The sequence below is a fragment of the Orbicella faveolata genome, unplaced genomic scaffold, assembly GCF_042242905.1.
Source record: "Orbicella faveolata isolate gen_17 unplaced genomic scaffold, um_ofav_v1 contig_25, whole genome shotgun sequence".
In the NCBI taxonomy this organism is placed as follows: Eukaryota; Metazoa; Cnidaria; class Anthozoa; order Scleractinia; family Merulinidae; genus Orbicella; species Orbicella faveolata.
Genome location: NW_028301553.1, coordinates 5,708,548 through 5,729,827, shown reverse-complemented (window position 1 = coordinate 5,729,827; position 21,280 = coordinate 5,708,548). Strand labels below are relative to the sequence as shown.

Here is a 21,280-nt window from a genome sequence, read left to right as displayed (position 1 = left end):
CTGGGACGCCGTCATTTCTTGGGCACGCAGAAACCGAATTTATATCGTGGTAGTATTAAAACGCGAACATAATGAAAAAGCCAGTCCGAAAAAGGTAACTGCTGAAAAGTATAAGTTTATGGGTAACACATCATAATTAACAGGACGTTTTGGTGTAATTGTGTAAGACGGTAAAACGCTTGATTTTGAGCGAGCGGTTCATCTGTTCTTACAAGGTTAAGGTCGAAAATACAACCGAGCAACTCTCAACTTGTAACTGGCAAAACACCAGATCCCTTGTATAGCTTCTCACATACGGTTATACCATCCTTGTTGCCGGGCTGCTCCAAGCTTTATCGTTCAATTCCACCCCTTTGTATCTTCAAATGTAGTTTCAATCGAGCCCAATCGGGTCACATCTAAAATTTGAAAAAGTGCAAAGAGAGAGACGATTGTTTATAATATTACATTCTCCCTAACACTTAGAAGCCTTTGAAGTTTCCAGTAGCGTGTTTAATCAATAGTGATTGAAATAACCAATGTTTCGTTGAAAAAATCAATTAAAACTCCTTAATGTCGATATTTGTTAATGGTGCGATTAGTTCAATCGGACCCCGTGACGTACACCTTGGTGGAGAGTAATTTGTCTGAAATCACACACGTAATTTCAAAGTCGAACGAGAGGGCAGCCATCCTCGGAGACCCAGGGGCTGCTAGTCGGTACGATGCGATCTTTTCGGGTGAAAGTTTACTTCATGTTTACAATTTTTCACCCTAAGAGGAACCAATTCTAAAACAACATATTAACTGACACTTTCATAATTTTTAATAGCGATAAAAACTCACCCCCGTCCTTTTTACGTGAGAGAGCCCCTCTCCCCGGGACTGCAACTCTCCATGAATAGCTTCTTTCTTCCTCTTGTTATGCTGGCCAGGAAACCAATCTACAGCATGAACAGAAAAGTATACTGTGTTAATGGCATGTTAAAAAGGAATAATACTATTGAACTAAGGAAGACTTGATGAAAAAATGTTTGCTTGTGCAGCACGAATGGCTTTTCATGTGGGGTAAATTTGTACAAAGATTTTCACCAACTTTTTCTGAGACGCCATTTCTTTTCGTGATCTTTCGGGTAAAATCAGGGTTTTTCAGTCGGGCCTCAAAAAGCACCCGAAGAATAACCCAGGCTGAGTTTGATACATGTTTTACAACAACATAAAAGTGTTCTAAAGGCGAGGTTTCAAGGAATTTGGAGTTATGGCACATGTCGAAAAATATCTCTGAATTTTATTCGTAAATTAGGAATTCGACCTTTTTAACTGAAAGGGATTTTTTTTAAAATTGTGTGTTTATTCTCAAAAGGCGCTCAAGTCAAGTTCTAACCTGATTTGGATAGCTGAATACTTTGTTTTTCAAGAAAAAGTATCGATAACTGTTGGTTCCTCTTTACACGCGGACGCAAATCAAGTTTAGATTACTAATTTTAAGCCTTTGCGATCGGCCATTTTGGTGACCGTCGAGGCGAAAATCGTTTTCCTCGATTTTCTCGAATTTAAAGCGCTTCGAGCTCCAAGAAACTATATCGCGTTTCATTTCTACCTAAGGGCTTTTTGTGGACGAAAAGAGAGAAAAATCGATTTTTCGACTTCTGCCGCTAAATTAAAAATTTTGCTTGGTTTTCGGTGACATTTGCTCTTAACAGGATGTTTTACTGTAATTGTTTAAGACAGTAAAACGGTCTAAAACGCTTCGCGGCCGCTCATTTTCAATGAGTGATTGAGCAGTTCCTCTGCTTTTTTTCGCCTACAGACAAATGGGCTATGGACTTGACTAGTCGACCGCGCTTTGCGACCGATAGGCAGTTTGTTCAGCACAGCGATCTTCCATCTCCACCTGGATACGCAGATCGTAATGTTCAGCCACACGAATCTCGAGACGAAAACAGCACTCGCCTTGTGGCAAAGAAATCATGGGATATAGCACTCGGACCATCCAAACAGATTCCGATAAATCTGTTCATAATGTACATGGTGGGTAATTCTATCTCCATCTTTTCCATCGTGATGCTTGGCATGATGTTCATAAGGCCAATCAAGGCTCTTCTGGCTGTAAAATCAACTTTTGTATCTCTGGAAGGAGAGCATGAGCATGTCACTCTTCAAAAGTTTTTCTATCTCCTTGGAAATCTCTCCTTGGTTGCACTGGCTCTGTATCAATGCCACTCCATGGGACTATTACCGACTGCTACCTCAAACTGGCTGGCGTTCATGGAAGACAAGACGAGACTCGAGTATAGTGGAGGTGGATTCATTCTTAAGCATCAAACAAACTAATTTAATGCTGCACTATCAGTGTCAGACATTGTACCAAACTATCCACGAGTAGCCTTTCAAGTTTGTTAAGATAATCCACGATGTAGTGTATATTGTATTAAGATCTGCAAGTCCCCCAAGTTAGGCTCGATTACCAGCCGCTGTTTCGGGAAATGAGCCCGCGCTCACGCGAACCCGAGAAAGCGGCAGAAATCGAGCCTACTTCCAAGTGTCATTGTACTAGCAATTTTAAACTTCTTTCTTTCAAGATGGCACTGGACTACTGAAGACTGGTTCTTGTTAACCTATTGACCTTTCAAGCCATTTGTAGGTATGAATGGTTTAGACCAATCACGTGCGAGCGAAAATATTTGATGAATTATAAATTAAAAAAGTTTGAAAACTATTCGAATAGAAGAGGCATGTAGTTTATGAGGGAGAATATAAGTTCAAACCAGCAAATGCCAACTGGCTTCCTAAATTTGTAATAAACTTTATTTAGCCATGCTATGCTTTTGTAGTATAAAATACAGTAAATTTTAGGCAATTTTCGGTACGTACATTTTTAGGAAAAAAATGTTTTGCGAAGTTAATATCTCAAGATATTGATTAACTATTCCAAACTAATAGCAATAATGAAATAGTTATTATCCAACTGCAGCGAATACCGTCCAAATAACAGTACAAATATACAGCGATATTGCACAGTTATTTGTACTGTAGAAAACCTGTTTTCCGGACATTTCGGCGCGCGCGCGCAAAACTGTCCCACTCTCCCTCTTTCATTGATAAATTTATTGACTACAGCAGTTGGATAATAAATCTCTTATTAGATGTTTTGGTGTGTACTATTGCTTTATATTTTTACTCGTTGTTTGCATTTTAATTCGCCCTACGGGCTCGTCAAAATACGGCACAACTCGTAAAAATATACAGCGATACTTCACACCAAACATCTAATTAACAATTAGATTATAAGCTCGAGATTTCTATGAGGTGATAGTTGATGAGGCCGAAGGCCGAATCAACTATCGTCTCATAGAAATCGAGAGCGAATAATCTAATTGTTTTAGTAGAATTCTAACTTAAATTAACGTAAATAATGGTTTCCAATATTTTTCGACGCATTATTGAACTTTACGCTTTAATAATGTTAACAGAATCGCACGTATTGAATTGTCTTTGGTAAATTTGCAGTTGTTTATGCGCGCGCACCGGTTTTTCAATAATTTCAAGTTTTTAAAGTCAAGAACCCGTTTATGTCCTTCTTTTTGTCTTCTCAGGAATATAATTATCCATTTACATCTAAACTTTCTTCCAAAACTTCGGAAAAATGATAAAAACGTCGCATTTCGTGGATCACCGGCAGCTGCTGCGTTCTAATGGCTGATAGTATATGAGTAGCTCAGCCAATCAGATACCAGCATTTGCATTAGTATACTAGTAGAATTCTACTAATAAGATATATGTATTCCATAATTTGGCTCTCTTAGAGCGGTCTTCAATTGAGTATCGTAAAACCAAAACCAAAGTAATCTCTCTAGCCAATCAAAAAGGACACAGACAATACAGTGAACCAATCAAAACTCGAAGTAATTACATGTAGCTGACGCAAAGCGCGGGAAAACACGTGCGAGTGAGTTGCAATTGCTTTTGGTTTTACTCCTGATTGGATGAAAAAGTGGCGCGAGTTTTTTAAGCCAATCACGTACCGTAGTAAGCACAAAACCAATTACTTTTCAACAATTAAGTGAAAACCGCTCTATTGCTTGTACTTCATGTATTGTACACGAAAAATCACTCCAAAAGGAAGTGAAAATATCATGTTATTTTCTTATATAGAAATTTTGTCCTCCTTTTTGCATTCATTGTTTGTTTAACAGTATGAAAATGAATTTTCGTCAGGATTTCAGTAAAACCCCTATACTTCAGTTCTGCACACGGTTTTCTTCGTTCGAGGTGTTGCAGAATATTGTTACAAATTATTAAGCTTGAAATGTTTAATCAATAGTGATTGAATTAACTAATATTGACTGAATTAATTAACATTAGTTGAAGTTTGTAATACCAAGGAACAAAGTCACCTTGTCACTTTAACTCACGTAGCTCTTTTCTATTGGGAGTTTTCGGTTCTTCCATGTTAACGTGGCATGGACTTTTAGTTCCACTTGTTGAGAATGCAACTTGTGTGATTATTTTAGTAGGTTTAGGTATTCGCTTACATTTTAAGTTTCTTAGATTAAATACGTGAGCGTATGGTCAAAGAACTGCGTAAATCCTAGTTTCCGATACCATCGGACAATGGTACGTTCTGCAGTGTAATTAGTGGTTAGCTTACCCACACAGAAATATGTACTCTGTCATATAATATAGCTTTTGTTTTACGCTTGCTGCTGATAAAATTAGGATCACGTTCAGCTTAGGTTTAAAGGCATTTTGTCCAGCCACAGCTGTGATTGGTACCAAATCTACAATCTAGAAGTTAATTTTTTGTTAACGATTCATGGACCCTAGGTTTTTACGTTGAGCTCGAAGCACATATTCGGCTATCAAAAAAACCACTGTTTCCAGTGTTCTCATTCATTCTTAAGAATTCAAGAACCGACCAATCACAGCTCAGTGCGTGGATGTACTGCGAGCGAACTTAAACGACAATTTTCGTTCGAGTTAGTTAGTTGATTGCTGGATACAGCAGAGAAGAGACATCAAATAAACCATTGCTGAACAAATGAAGCAGTTTTCCTAAGCTACACCCTCCGTTACATCTGTCGCGTAAAATAACACTTTTCCATATAATAAATCCTTTATTGACCAAGCGTGAGGTCAAGATGGCTGGACATCGGCCTCGTGTACTTTTTTGCGTGTTTATCGACTTGACTCCGTCTCGGTCCATAAACACACAGGAAAAAGAACTTGGCCAATATCCAGCCACCTTGACCTCACGCGTGGTTAATAACCCATATTTATGGGATACAAAACATTGGGAAACGGCGAATATGCTGCATTTCATTTCAGGCGTATGAACACTGTCACTTACCTCGAGTCGGTACCATTATTTGTTGGAACACAGAAAATTAGATCTATCGAAGTCAGAAATAGCTAGAAATTAGCCGAATAAGGGATACTCAGACAGCCCCCCACCCCCTCCAATCCCCACCCCGGCATGTTACAAATTTGTCGTAGGCTTCAATCGTAGGCTTCAATCGTAAGCAGATTGTAGGTTTGATTTACTGAATACGCAAGAATTTGTTAAACAGCAGCCAGAGGCACTAGAACTGTGCCATGCATGATCCGCACCACGTCCAGTACTGAGACAATCGAGCATTCTAGTTGGTTTTCAAAATCGTGTTCTGTTGTATTCTTTATGTCGTCTGCTGTTTAGATATTTTTGTTGAGAAGCTCAATTTGGTCTTTACTTCAGTTAACGTGATCGTCCTTGGCTGACCAACAGTCAATGTCAGGCCACACACATCTTTCCCTTGTCCAGTTAGTTTTGCTGTTTGTTTTATTTACTGTAGCTTCTCTAACTTTTAACAATTGGTCTCACAATAGTCAATGTTTGGGCAGTCTTGCTTCCCTTGGGTGAAACCTCCACGAAGAATTATCTTTCTCATGCCATCGCTTTCATTGGTTCATTATGACTTATTTGTTTTCGTTCAGTTGGTGTGTTTTGTTTTTGTCCAAGTTACGCCAGGGAGGTCTTTTTAGTTCCCAAGGTCAGTAAACCCAAACATGTCTGCAATTTAAGTATTTAGTTGGGAACCGTCGAGCTTGCATTAATCAATACAATCAGTAGAATCAGTAAAGTGAGCAAGAAGAAGTATAGTTGTAGTAGCAGTAGAAGCTGGTGCAAACTGGCGGAAGTGCTTCGAAGCTCACCTCTTCGCAAGAGTGGGTTAACCGTTCTGACAACATTTTTGTTATTTCATATGTTGAAAACTGTATTTCGGACAATTGAAAGTTTGCAGAGTGTCATTACCTTTTAGCCAGAGAATATTTTTAAGGCAGACCTTCGATATTTTTACGCGGTTTCGTGCTAATTTGTTCGGGTTTTGGAGTACGTTGAAAAATAAGCGATCTCCTTAGTGCGTCCAAAGCTGCCACAGTCAGCATGATTGAGTAAATGCAGAATTGCTTAATTTTTGTTTTGAATTGAAGCTGAGTTAATAATGGAGGTCTGTCAAAGGTCTTTATTGAGGAAATTCTAGCTGTCTTGGCTTGATCATTGTGCACTGTGTTTGACCCGTGGCAACTTCTCAAAATTGCTTCTATGAAACATATGGACGACAATCTCTCAAGATCCCAAGTTTTAATTCAAATTTGTTTTTCGAGACTCCAAACTATACGTAGTAAATCACGCCTCCGAAGCGCAAGGACTGAAAAATATACAAAAAGAAATCGCACGACTGAAAAAGTGACATCTTTAAATAAATCGAATGCGCTTTTGTTGTAAATCTAATAGAAAGTCTGAAAGAATCTCTCAACGATCTATTTCCGTTTGCAGTATTTTCCTGATGTTGTGTCAATTTGTTCTTGATTCCAGCGACTCTTTTAAACTTTAAATGGAGTATCTGTGCCTAATGTTTACGAATAGAAAGTGCTTTAAGACAGCAAATTACTCGGTGAAGTACTATTTTCCGGTAAACTGTCGCATGCTAAGATTCGTGGCGTTGACAATTTTAGCAACTTTAATTAATCAATACTGGAAAGTTTCTGGTATATATAGTCCATTACCTTAGAAACAGGGTTTCGAGGACAAAAGATCAACTGACAGTTATGTTTACGGACAGACTGCTGGAAAGTTCTTTACGTTTTTCATTTCATCTTACAAATGTTTCGTGTTTTTCGTGGTAGATATTTGCAGTCGGCAACAAGCTTGAACAATCTTCGGTTAGATCGACAAACAGAAAATATTGCTTCTGTGTCCAAGCTATTATATTTCAATCATTAAAGTCACGAGAAATTAAATGTTGAATATTGTCTGCATTTGCAAATTTTGCGTTCAACTGTTTTGGCGATGAAATAATTTAAGCGTCCCTGCTATTGTCGGAAAACAGACTAAAACGTCTTTTAAAGCACCTGTTTAGTCACGTGACGTGTTCGCTGAACACGAGCCAATTGAAAGAGAACATTACAAAAACATAGACTTCGCTTTACATTGAAGGATGAACACTTTATCGACGTAAACTGTACAAAATCAAATTTGTCATCTACTGCGACAGACAACGCGGCTTTATTTCAGTTCGCCGTTCGGGTGCCTTTGTGCATTTCCGTTCCTATTTGAAAACAACTCACAGCAATCGAAATTCGTTGCTGTTGCTAGTTTAATATTAACGCGAGCATAAAATGTGCCAGCAATGATTTGACTGATTAATATTCCAACCGGAGATTCTTCAAGAAATGGCAAATGTGAAGCTTTGCTGTTAAAGTACTGCTACGAAGCTTGTTTCCTGGTTCCGATTCGCTTTCAAAGAGCCCATGATTGGTGGAACGGCTAACCAGCTCCTTTAAAGGCGCATCAAGGATTTGCTAACCGCTATGAAATGACGATGGAAGATGCTACTAGAAGAGAGTTTGGTTTAGACGCTACTGCCATCGTTGGATGTGGAATATCTTTGTTCTTCTGCACCATTTCCATCGTTGCTTTCATATTTTTCAGGTGATAAATATTGCTTTGTACCAATTTACTCTTTAGATTAGCCCGCCTCGTGTAAATCTAAGCGGCAGAGTATGCGCGCGAGGCTCGTCGAGTTGAGGACCTGCTATGAAAATTTGTATTTACCAGTCAGTTTGTATTCGAACACCACCGTTTAGCAAAGTTTTTACGCGGCAAAAGTCATGATCACTCTCCAAAAATACGATTATGCTGACAGATAGGCTATGGCAGTTCAAAATGGCACTTTGAATATTCCGAAATTTGCGGTAAGCATTTCTAATTGACGAAGTTAGAGACTCGCTTGTTCGCAAATACAGATTTATGAATGTGATGAAAACCGCAAAATTTTCCTTTTTTCGAGGCGATCCAAATTTTCTGGGTGTTTCTTCGAACTTCTGTGTGCGTGAACGAACGACAATTCTGCAAGAGCAAACGTTGTAACATGTTGTTTATGCCAATATTTCGCCGGAGTGGACTCACAAAAGCGGGCTTCTTACCGCTACTACAGACTGTTTATTTGCAAATATCTTGACGGCAAACCTTGTAATTTCAAAGTTTAGTCTTATTCTTGCTGTGCGCTGAATAAATACGGTTGAGATAACCAGTCAAAACGGGCATCGCCGGAGTAGTCGGCAACTTATCAATTCTAATACTGACTTGCAAATGATCACTGTTGTCAATGAGTTGACGAATCAAAGTTACACGAAATAAAAACTTCGCCCTCACCGGACGCCTTTATTTTGTCTCAGAGCAGAGAGTTTCCTCGCGTAAATAATACTTTCGTTTCCGACGCTTCCGTTCAAAAGTACAAGAAGGAACACATGATGGTTTCAGCTTACTTTCGGTCCAACTGAGCAGCATTCGAAAGAGAATCTTTTCGAGCGATTTCACAATGTGTTTTAAATTTATTCTACTTTCTAGTGCCTGAAGCCATTTGGAGATGCTCTTTCGTGGCATGTTCTCTTATCAATCATTTTACAATTCAATGTAGGCAAAATGAGGAGTTTATCTTCTGGAATTAATAGGTTCTTTGGAAAGAGTTAGTGATATTTCACAGCGCATGTTGGTTAGCTGTATAACCATAATAATATTTTCATACACTGACTGCTTCATAAAGATGAGTATATTGCCTTCCTCAGTTATACTTTGATAGCAATATTTTAATATCCGCTCATGTTTTGTTATGTTTTCTTAGATAGTTCAGGGCGACTGACCAAATAACACAAACTTCTAGTCTCGCCAACAACAGCAACTGTTTATTTGAATAGCTAGAGCTGAAAGAGAGGAAATGCTTAATTTTTGCGACAGACAGTTTTTTTAGTGCCTGGAAAAATGCTAGAGGCTTTGCGGAAAATAAGCAGAATAATTTATTTCCAATTGAAAAATGTTTTTCATAATTCATTGAGCGGTTAGTTTAAACCTTTCTGAGGTGTTCCGGACAAGGTAAGGCCGGCCTAAATTAGCATTCAAAAGTCTTTTCAGTCTAACTTGTTTATTTATCATTACTATTTTAGCTAATTGGGAATATTCATTCAAGAGGATAATCAACCAAAATTGCGAGAATGCTCACCGGATGTAGGGAGATTTATCAATGTGGTCTTTGACGATAACCTCACGGTTTGCTTACGAATACTAAAACAAAGTTTTCCGGCATTCAGCTAATGTTGCTATAGTACTCAATAATCTATTTTACGATGAGAAACACACGCAAGGACAAACTTCACGATACGTGGACCGCAGACAAAATTTCAATAGCAATTTTTATTACCCTTTTCACAGTACGCTTTCGATTCTCTGCTTTCTCTGCTACTAAAAACTGCAGGTGATTCCGCCAAAAATATTAATATTTGCGGCGAAATACACGGATGGATTATAAAGCCAGCTATTGTTCCAAAATTCTTTTATGACTACATCTTGTATTGCTCCCTGACTCAATTGTAATCAGTGCTTTCTGTAACCTTTTAAAATCCGCTCAGGTGTTGGTTTCTAGTTTCCAAAATTATTAGTTAAAAACTAATATAAGCCGTGTATTATTCTGCCCTGTGTGCCACCTGTCAATGAACACGGAATAATCCATTTATTGTTCTACAATCAACTGGTTATCAATTCAACCAGGGATTAAATTCACATCATCTAGTCAATTTAAGACTAAGTTTTGTATTTGCAACACACTGCCAAGCGCTTATCAACCAAATATTCCATGCAGAAATGCGGTTGAATTGTAACCGAAAAACACGAAACCAGATTTTAGGTGTTTGCAGTACGAAGTGAAACGTTAAAGTACTTCAAGTAGTAAACAGTTTTTCCACACACAGAGCTATTTTTGATACTACGTTTCACATGTTAATAAATCACCGCCAGTTTTAGAGAAGGTAAATGTTTCTTCTTCAATTCTCTCGTTAATCAGCACGCTGTGAATCGGTTCATATGAATTTCATTATCGTTATAGAAAAAATAAACAGACTATCTATATCTGTAGATATATATTCATGTCTGGCGGCGAGTTTTGACAGCTGTTTCAGTTCTTTCTTCTTAAATTGATCCGCCTCAATGATAACGAATTTCTTCTGTCGCTGGGTAACACCTAGGCCCAGCGTCAGGGACGGATCGAGGATTTTTCAGTGGGGGAGTGGGATGGGCGATACCTTGGGGTTGTAGGATCAATGAGACATGTCTCCAAAATGTTGCAGTTTGAGAATTTGAAAATTGTTACACAAAAAATACTAGCGATGCCACGATTATTTTAGATAGAAAAAATACTTATAATTACAATGAGGTACCTGTCTAGAGTGTTTGCCTTTATTTCTGCCATAATATTCACAACCTTTTTAACCCTAAGTTTAATTTCTGCTTCTCCAAATTAAAAGGGGGAAGGCTAGCAACTGAACTTTGGTAGCTCGCTTCCTCTTAATCTTCCTGGTGTGCATTTCCTAGCTCAGTGCAATAACATAAAATCATTTCTCGTTAAGGTTTAACTATTGGGAAAAGAGAAACAGGCAGAAATGCTTGTTACTTCGCGTAGCAGCAAAATTCGCCGGCAACAACACAATGGATCGACTTTCGCAAAGTACTTGTTCTGTCGCCGCCGCAATCTTTAATTTGGCCAGCTTTTTGCCTGCTGGCATAGGCGTGCGGGCACCTTCGGACTTGGCGAGGGAAAGGGGGGGGGGGGGCAGAAATGGTGACCTTCTTGCCCGAAAAATTTAGGCAATTCCCGAATGCGTGATTGTTGAAATCGCGATGCAAACGCACTCAAATTGCATGAAAAACAAAAACGTTCACAATTCCCACATCTAATGAAACTGCTATAATTCCAAAAATAATTATATTGAAAGCTTGCATACTCAATCTATCAACAGTCTCAATCCGAGTAAAATCTAAAACTTATTAAAAGAAAAAGTTCTAAAAAAAATTTAAAGTAACTAACTAGAAACTTTATTTAAGAGTTTTGGAAATCACGCCAATAGCATTATTTTGTAATGTTTTCTCTTAAGTGTCGTTGCCCGAATAATTTAGCGTTTTGCCCGAAAAGTCACATAATTTCCGTAGCTGGGGGGGCTGCAGCCCCCTAGTACCCCCCCCCCCAGCTCGTATGCCTATGCCTGCTGGGTAAGAGCATATTAAGCACTGGCTTAAACTTATTCTGAATCCGAAATTTTATGGTGTACGTGCTCCGAAAAGGGATTCACTTCAAGTCGATAATAAAAACTACTTCAGTTAAGCTTCTACGACCCCAATGTTCGCGATGTTTCCAACTCGAAAGAAGGCCCGACATTAACAGTCCATTAAAAGCCATATTGCTCAATAGCATCCTCAAGCTCATTGCATTATGTCTCTCTCAACTGTTTTACTGATTGTTGATCTTTTTACCAGTAGACCTCGAACAGAGTCCTTTATGATCAAACAGCACCTGACGTTAGCCGTGGGACTCACTCAAATTGTTCTTCTAATCAGTATAGCGGCGTATAGAAAGAAGGTTAGTGTTTAGTCAAAAAGACGGTGTAGACATGGCGATGCCAATGAGCAATTTGCATCGATGGCGCCATCTGACTACAATTTAGCCTTAATTCAAACTTCACTGAGGCTTCAAAATTTGAATAATAAAGAAAAAACGAAATCAATAGGCCATTTACGAGTTACCATGTCCCTCAGTTTCAAAATGAATCCTTGAGCAAAACCTTTCATATGAAAATGAGTTTGATTCGCATAAAACAGAGCCTGTAAGGGCAACACATTTTCATATAAATGGGAAGACTTGTTTTGACACAGAGGCAAAAGACAAATCGGAAATGGCCTATTATGGTTGTTGTTGTGGTCAAAAGACGGCATCATACAAGTTTGGTGTATCAATTCAACAATAAAGGGATGGATTCCACTGATCCGTGCTAATTTTGGGACTCGTCGACTGGTAAAACATGGACGATAGAAAAACATACTCGAGCTTCTTCGATGAAACTATTAGAGGATCTAACGATCAGGCTTTCATCATTTTCTTCTCGATCTGTGAGTCACATAATTTCCGTAGCTGGGGAATTGGGAGATTGGGGATTGACTCGAATCCGGAACCCCAAGGTTGGGCCCTCAGACGAAGGCAAAAGTGAATCTCTCTCGTTTCGAGCTAAATTATCCTCACTCTCTTTGGCAAATGGTTCAAATACGCTTTTCCTTTCTCACAGTTACCGACGGGCTTTTCCTACATCTTTTTTTTTTTTTTGACGTGGTTCTCTAATTTTTATGTTTAGCAAGTCAGATATGCTTCCCCATTTCTGCACCTATTTTCATGTCTGCACTGAGCCGGCCACGTAGCTGGTTTGAAACTTATTAACACAAGTGAAATTTTGTTTCCTTTGTTATTTCAGGAGGGATGCCAAGCGATGTCTGTTGTTATTCATTATTTCATCACATCTTGTTTCTCCTGGTGTTTAGTAGACAGCTTATTCCTGTATTTTAATCACACGAACAGCTCGCATCCTCTGAGAAAACACGTTTACTATTTTTTACTTGGTTGGGGTAAGTATCCAGTTCCTCCACGGATTCGTGATAAACCAATGATTGTTATCAAATTATATTAATAACCAATCAGAAAAAACCTGAAATTAAGCAATGGACCAATCAAAACGCCAAGTGCTGGGTAACATGTAACCAGCGCTAAGCGCGGGAAAACATGTAACACGGCGCCAAGAGCGGGAAAAATGCGATTGGCATCTTGCGCGGGAAACACGCAGACGTCTCGCCATTATTGACGGTGTTTATTGTTTTTTCAGGATTTCCAGTAACCGTAATAGCCATGTCTCTGGCAATTGGTTTTAGAGCAAGTAAAGGACCAAAACCATCGTAAGTAGGCCATTTTTGACATCAGTCAATCAATCAATCAATCAATCAATCAATCAGTCAATCAATCAATCAAATCCAAAGGTGTTTTTTGCAAATAAACATTGGAAAAAGCAACACTGAGAAAAAAACTCACAGCCGATTGCCCTAGTTTGAGGATTTAGTAGCGTGCAGAAAAGATCCTGCTTTTCCTGTAAAATTAAAGGAACATGGCTAAATTAAACGTAACACGACAACAGAGAAACACAAAAATTAAATTGTAATTGCTAAGCAAAACGCAATAAAAAGAAACCAGAATCCAAACGTGCAAACATTATTGCAGAGACATTTTATAAAAGAAGTTTTGTATTTTATATTATCTATATACAGAGTTGGTAAAAATGCTTAAATTGGTGGGCCAAACGTGGACCAAACCTATTTTTTTGTTTTTGCCCACAGATTAGCTCTCTATTCCTGTTGGCCTACTGATCACATTGTCTGGACATTCGTTATTCCATCTCTTCTAGTCGCCGCGGTAATATATTTTCCTGTTCTATCATGATATGCAGACATGCAGACCATTTTGTAATCCGTGCAAATGTTCCGTCGCCTTTTCTACTGAATCCTTGTCAACTGAGTTGCACTTCACGTGAGCTCTCCGAGAAAGAGCCTGTAAGTCTGATGTGTAAATCTGACTTTGTGAACCTTTGCTCTTTCTCCTTGCAGCTCAACTTGATGGTATTGTGTGTTGTTCTCCGTCAACTTAGACAACCGTCGTACGATATTTGTGCCAGGGCCGTTCTGGAAAAACGATGTACAAGGTAACAAAACAAAACTGGGGTGGATACAAGATGTTAGAGAAGAGAGTTCGAGATACGGCCATACGGACCGCTGAGGATTGTCCCCTTTAGGGGTGTCCAGGGGCATCCTCCCCGAAAAAGTTTCAAAAATTTGGATCCTCGGATATGGGGTTTCTGGCATTCTGAAGCCAAGTCAGCATGCTATAATGTCTCATTTTTTTTTTAATTTAGGGGGTTGGACCGAACTCCCCGAGCCCTCCCTAGATTGACCCAGCAAAACTGTTTACACATCCACTTTTCGGATAAAGCAGGCTCGCGAATACAGCAAGTTTACCTGCTGGCCAAAGCGATGATTTTGCTTGTGCTTGTGCTTGCGTCGAATTTTGTTTTCACTTGGGTCATCCCTATTGCTTGCGTTTGTGCTTGCGTCGCTAGTGAAAACCAGGCGTTAAATTTTGATTTACTCTTCTCAAACTTATTAATAATTTATCAAGTTAAAACGAAGAAAATCACAACTGTGAAGGAGGTTTGGATACCAGGTCTTAATTAGTATAGATTTTGACGATTTTATTTGTCCGTCTACTCCCTAGTTTTTGCTTCGATTGGGGAGATATATCAAACACCCAAGACAGTGTTTCATCAAAAATACTCTGCTGCGCGTCGTATTTTCAACTCTCTTCCTTGGTGTTTGGATATCTCGATGAAACACTGTCTCTCGTGTTTGATATGTTACTTTAAAAGGTAACCAAAAAGATAACTGAAGCATGATAGAAACTAAAACAACAGTGATCGCTATATAACTGGCTAGTTTCTAATCAGCGCTCGACAACTGAGCCTCCGAGGATTTCTAGAAGCTACAAATCCTACTACGTTTAAATGTGACAAATTTCATTCTGCTAGAATTAGGACACCGTCGTCCATCCTTTACTTCATAGGAGCCAGTCGTAAACTCTGAGGTAACCAGAATCGTTTTCATGCGCTTGTTGTTCTCAGGTATGGTCTCCGTACCAACAGTCTCATGTTACTTGGTCTTTGCCTAGGCTGGATTTTTGGTATCCTCTCTTTCAGAGAGGTTAAAAATGTCCGTTTTCAACTTTCGTTTGGACTTATTAACGGACTACAGGTCAGTAAACAATACTTAAAGTCGTATCAGGCGTATGATCATTTCAGCAAGTTTACTTATCTTATAAAGCGAATCGTCCTGTATACATTAATCAGAAGGTCCTGGTTCGAGCCTGACCATGATCCCTCACGATTCTCTCCCCACCTGGGTGAATAAAGGGAAAGTCACACGAATCGTTTCTGGTAGAGAGTCCATTTCCGTAAAGTAACTAAAGAGGTCGTTGGAAGGGGGGATGGGGAAGAATGAAGTGGGGAAGTAGTCCGCGATGGACTATCATCATATCCAGAGGTAGTAGCAATTTTCCGAGTCGCTTCCTGTACCAAACGAGAACCAACAGTTTTACATGCCGCGAGGTTTCAAAAAGTTTTTACTTGCCACATAAAGTGGGGACCTCCAGTTGGGATTACGAGTGTGACTTTTTAAGTCTAGTGTTTATGTTTTGTATTGTCACATTTCACTCCGGTCTCGTACTGATGGTCGCTTGCTCAACTAATTAGTATCAGAGTGGAGAGAGGGCTTTTAGAACAACGTAACTGAATTGAAATCTCGTGCTTAAATCTTGTACTCGTTTTGTTGTCTATGGGCTCCTAGTATAATTTGTACTAGAAAGTTAATGCTTTTTTCTCTCCTTTTTTCAGGGAATTTTCTTGTTCTTTTTCCACTGCGTTCTGAACATTGACGTAAGTCAAACATGTTTATCTAATCCAGTTTCAGCCTAGTCTCCTCCCTTAATACATATGGAAGTGTAATAGTACACACGCTAAAAGTATCCTTGTTAAATCTTGTGCAGATAAAAGGATATTATCAATCAGGGGTTCATCGCTGCAGTCATGAGGATGGGTGTTTGACTGATAGAGAACGAAGTAAGCGAGGCAACCCTCAAGTACAGGACCCACAGGTAGGCATGAGACAATCACGTGAACTATCAAAATCACGCGTACAGGACTCACAGGTAAGCATGTGACAGTCACGTGAACTATCAACATCACGCGTACAGGACTCACAGGTAAGCATGTGACAATCACGTGAACCATCAACATCACGCGCGCGTGACCACGTGGCATATACTTTTGAACAGTAGAAATTAGTATGCTGTAAAGCATGTGAAGAGAAATTGTAGGTTTCGGACACTTTCTGTTCAAAATTACTCCTTCCGGCATCGCGTTTTCAATTCTCTTCCTGGCTCTTGGTCCAAGCTTTCTTAAAAGAATTAAATTGAACATTTTGGAGCTAGTCAGTTGTCGTAGCTTGTCCTTGTAGGTAGAGCTGACTTTTCATGGGTCTTTTTAAGGTGGGGTCCCGCAGAAAGATCAGCAGCAAGAGCCATCCCGCAACAGATAACATTCCTTTGATATCAGTAAGAGCCCAAAGCAGATTCCAGGTGAGAAGCAAATCGAACAGTTTTGCACTATAGCCCTGGTGAAAACCCTATCTAGTTGTACCCGGCACTGATCAGTAGAATTTTAAAGTAAATTAAGTATCGTAATCATTAGCAGTAGGTTTTGTAATTAGTAAACAATAGATGATTAAGTATCGGTATGTGCGTGAACTGACTTTTGTATCGATACAGTTGTTGCTGATTTACTCTTACCTTATGAATTTTAAATACTGATGAAATTTATCGTGTTCTTGTTTATATTTATCGTAACATGCCTGCATGGACGTAATATCACTTTTTTTCAGGAAGCAAGCTCATCTCGTTCCCAGTCCTCAGAACCCAAAAGTGAACACCAGCCGATTGAGGTGGCAGTAGTATCAAGGAATGAATCAGAACCAGTGGAGAAAGACAAGGAGAACACACCGCAAAAACCCGACCATGACGCTTATCCAAGTCTGCCAGGGACACCAGAGCCATATGTACCTGAAATGAGCGTGCAACAGACCAAACGAAAGAGCCTACCACCTGAGCTTCCAAGCAAAAGGACGAAAGAAGAGGTGAACAGCCCGCCAGGCGCTCAATTCATTCTGCAATCAGCAGCAGATGGTCGTGACTGGAGACGAAGAATTCTAAACTAATGACGTAACTTAGCAGAAATCCGTAGAGTGTCTCTGATTGGTCAGTCACCAAGCGGGGAAATTTATAACCGGGTAACAACCAATCAAAAGACGCTTAAAATTGATCTGCTTAGTGCTACGTCATCAGTACGGAATTTCTCGATTCAGATCTCTGTCTCGCTCCTAGGGCCTTTCCCTTACATTGAAATTTGGGAAAAGCCCTGGAAACGAGATTGGTCAAATTTCAGATGTCTTTTGCCGAGAGAACAAGCTAATAAATCCCGATCAAGATGTAACGGCTAATGCCTTGTTCCACTCTACTTTTGTAGCGGTGTGGCAACTTTCAGATTCCTCAAGCTGATTCAGACTACACTTTTCTCCTGCAGAATCCCTTAGACTACTTTTGGTGCTAACCTGTCGCAAAAATTTATCCTTCTCCTGGAACTGGAAGCAATTCATTCCCGTCGAGGACTCACGGCTTTTTTTCATTGTCTCATGTTCACGACATTTTTGAACATGTCATCTTTCATAGGCTACAGATTTGCAAAAAGTTAAAACCAAATCATATTTCATGCTCTTCTCTATGGTTTTCGTCTTAGGTGGAAGGACTTAGTAAATCAGCGACACTGACCAGTTTATCGAACTATAACAAGAAGTCAGTCAGAGACAGTGACAACCAGCATCCTACACCGGCAGAACACTTAAAAGTTAGTCATCATTTCAATCAGAGAAGTACTTCTCAGGGTAGTAGCTAGTAACAAGCAAACGGAGGCACTTGCCTCTTTTTTTTTTTGTTTCTGTTATTTTTTTTGTTTTTCGTTTTTGTTGTTTATAGTCACCATAATCACTCTAAATACCAAGGACGAGAATTTATCCATGAACATTGCCTCAGTCATAACTCGTTCCTGGCTACGGCCCTGCTCTTATTTACAACAACACAAAATTGTTACCGGACACAGTTGTAAGATAACAGAGTGGTCTGTGCAAGCAGTGTTCAAAGTTTGTAAAAACTAGAGGACGAACTGCCAGAGGGCTACGTCTGTTGGGTGTTCAACGTGGTCCAAGGCAGTTCCTTTCTTCGACAAGGAAATGAGTGGCGCCTGTTTCTTTTCGTTATTTTCCTAACTTTATTACTTTAGTTATTTTTGTTTCTGTCCTTTGTAGTTATAAGACTAGCTTTCATGGTTATATATTCTGGGTTTTAATTTATTTGTTTGTTTCAATTGAAAACTAATCGCCATATTTTGTCACTTGGTCAGGTACATCACAAGGTAGAGAAATCTCACAGCGAGCCCGTGATCCCTCCATCTGACGATCAGCCGAAACCCGCAAAGAAACCGCACTCTGGTCACGGGCATAGCCATCCTGAAACTCGGAAGCTTAGTGTCCAGTCCTCTGCTTCAACGGGAGGAGGGTCCGAAAGAAAACCTAGACGAACTTCACGGACGCATCAGGGAGCTTCTTTGAATGAGGTACAGTACGCTGGAAAAATTCAGAGCAGGCGCGTTTTCCCCAGGAAGAATGATAGAAAATCACCTATCCCTAAAACTAGAGATGCTAAAACCAACTTTCTTGAGTCCAAAGAGACTAGCTACCTGTGTGGTTCAGTTGTATGTCAAGGTAATACTATTTCTTAGTTAGGATTATGGGAATCTCTTCAGGGTCTCTATCAGTACGATATATAACTATATATCTTCCAGCTAAGTAGGTAAGGACAGTGTTGATTCTCAATAAAAGTATGAAAATCGCACCATCGTGGTTCGCGTCTGTCCAATATACGCAGAACTAGTTGATTTCACGTTGCTGCTTTGTAGAAGACGGAAAAGAAATGTACCAAGATCGATAACACACGAATTAGTTGTATAAGTTCTGGGTTGACTCATTGTGTCTAGTATAGAGAAACCAACTTATGGGTTCAACTATTGACTCGTAGACTCGTCGAACTCTGAAGAAAACACACTCACAATTTGTCTGTCTTTTTTTTTTCAATCTCAGCTGGAAAGTTTGTTTTCCAGTCCGATTTACGTCAAACCTCAAAGACCTTCTGTTTCCAGTCTACACGGGACAAGCAGTGGAGGAGAGAGAAAACTATCAAACGAGGTATGTGAATTGGTTTTGATTCTTCCATATTCGGGGGTATGCTGTTATAATCTCTACTGAGAATTTAACAATTTAATTTTTTACTAACTCATTTTAACTACTTTTGTAACATTTATTAACTGTGCCTGGTGAGAAAACTAGTTAAGACGTTTTTCAAGCTTTCGACGTCAGCACGACGAGTCCATTTGAAATTTTATTATCTTTCTCCACAGACGGTCCAAAGGCCTGGATCAAGAACATCTTCAAGAAATACCGAAGAGACAATGCTCTAAGAGGAAGATCAAAGCTTGATACCGCAAAACCCACGCCACACCCAGGACTGTCTTAATTTTGCCAGCTAAAACTCCGAAAATACGAGGAGCCTGTGGCGTTGAGAGAATTTTGGCATCCGACAGAAATAAGAAGCACGCACTGTAGAGTAGGAAGTCCATTTTGACTGGCTCATTGGTCAAAGGGTTTCGATGCAGGAAGTCTCATAGGAGCGAATTTAAAGAAGGAAGACCCCGAAGATATCGGAGGATTTGTGTAGCCTCTCCCGGTAACTTGAAAATCTAGTTATACTTTGAAGAGATTTGGTGCATTTGAAACTGAAGACTTCGAACTGAGTAAATGCCAGTTTCAACTGAGGCCATTTTGGAATTCTTACGGTCTAGAGCAGAAACTAAATAAAACCAGAAAATATATACGTCCCTTGGGCTGAGCGGACATTAAACGAATATCTAACGCGTGTCCGGAAAGAGACACAACAGTCTATGACGTTACTTTCCGTTTATAAAAGAAATATAAAGTTGCTCGGCTTTATAGTACGAGGGCAAATACTGTAATAGGCAGTACTTCAAAGTACTGGAGGCACACAATTGTTCGAATTATACAAACCATTACTCAAGTCAATGTATAAATAGGCTAGATTTAAAATTATTTTAACAAAGTTCCGAAAACGTCTATTAACAAAAAAAAAAAAAAAAAAAAAATAAGCTTAAAGAAATCGTGCATTTGTTTAAAAATGCAATAATTCGCCAAAATTCCCTCAAGAAATCTCAAATGTCAAATGTAAAACTCCTCCGGTCTTTGATGACTGTTTTAAGATAAACCCTCTTGGAATATGTGCCTAGCTACCTCAAGATATTCTACTGCTTCAAATGAGACACTAAGGGTGCTTACCATTTAGCAAAAAAATCCGGAAATTTCGGTTGAAAGTCAAATGGAACAATAATTTTCCGGAAAATCCGTTCCGAAATTGTGGACTCCAGAGCTAGTTCGGAACGGAACGATGAAAATTTCCTTGCCATTTGGTAAACTTTCCAGTTTCCAGTCTCTCATCAGCCGAAAACAATTACGAGAAATCGCATTGCAAATGGTAAGCGCCGTCTCATTCGGTTGGTTTGCTGATTTTGGAAAAACCCTTACCATTATACAACGGTCATCCCAACCGGTTCATTCTGACAAATGGTAAGCACCCTAAATTAAAGAATGGAACCGGATTATTTTTACTCATTTAGTTACAGCAATCGAATCTTCTTACCCCTTCCCACTAGTCAATTATGGTAAAATTAAAAATCTCTCTTAGTCTCACTTCACTGGCTTTACCACCCACTATTATTTTTAACCACTGTGTATGAAGAACAAGCATTGACATTGCATGCAGTAAGAGTGAAATATTGCCGAAGTCAGGAAAATAAATTTTCTCATCTCACACTGTAACAAATGAAAGTAGACTAGAAATTGCTTGTGTGAAGGTGCGGTGACCTCATGGTCAATGCGCTTGTCTCCGTATCGAACAGTCTGGGTTCGAGCCCTGAACAAGGTTTTTACTTAAGACTTTACTCTCACAGTACCTCTCTCTACCCAGGTGAATAAATGGGTACCGGCGAATTTAATGCTGGGGGTTACCATGCGATGGACAAGCATCCCTTCCAAGGGGGAGTAGAAATACTCCTAGTCGCTTTATGCTACAGAACACGGGATAAGCCCCGGCCTAATGGCCCACTTTGCTCATATGCAGAC

At 39.5% G+C, this 21,280-nt stretch overlaps 2 protein-coding genes across 7 annotated transcripts in view; both read left to right on the top strand.

Moving 5' to 3' along the window:
* Window positions 1–5,021, top strand: part of LOC149108715 (uncharacterized) — a 68,004-nt gene extending 62,983 nt beyond the window's left edge. For all 5 annotated transcript variants that reach the window (XM_089293130.1, XM_089293131.1, XM_089293127.1 and 2 more), the window contains one exon: window positions 1,790–5,021. In XM_089293130.1, the coding sequence (XP_089149256.1) occupies window positions 1,790–2,313 (524 nt within the window). In that variant the 3' untranslated portion in view covers window positions 2,314–5,021. The remainder of the gene's footprint in view (window positions 1–1,789) is intronic.
* A 2,248-nt stretch (window positions 5,022–7,269) lies between these two features.
* On the top strand, window positions 7,270–20,986 carry LOC110064368 (uncharacterized). 2 transcript variants are annotated; one of them, XM_020771417.2, is made up of 15 exons: window positions 7,270–7,951; window positions 11,825–11,924; window positions 12,808–12,958; window positions 13,213–13,282; window positions 13,718–13,793; window positions 13,985–14,079; window positions 15,052–15,181; window positions 15,820–15,861; window positions 15,972–16,079; window positions 16,473–16,562; window positions 16,865–17,116; window positions 17,776–17,883; window positions 18,436–18,648; window positions 19,172–19,276; window positions 19,489–20,986. In XM_020771417.2, exons 1-15 carry the CDS (start codon window positions 7,836–7,838, stop codon window positions 19,546–19,548), a joined length of 1,716 nt encoding a protein of 571 aa, XP_020627076.1. In that variant the 5' UTR covers window positions 7,270–7,835; the 3' UTR covers window positions 19,549–20,986. The 2 variants fall into 2 exon arrangements, with proteins under 2 accessions (XP_020627076.1, XP_089151100.1); XM_089294974.1 differs by lacking the exons at window positions 7,270–7,951; window positions 11,825–11,924 and adding an exon at window positions 12,199–12,451.
* The last annotated feature ends 294 nt before the right edge of the window (window positions 20,987–21,280 follow it).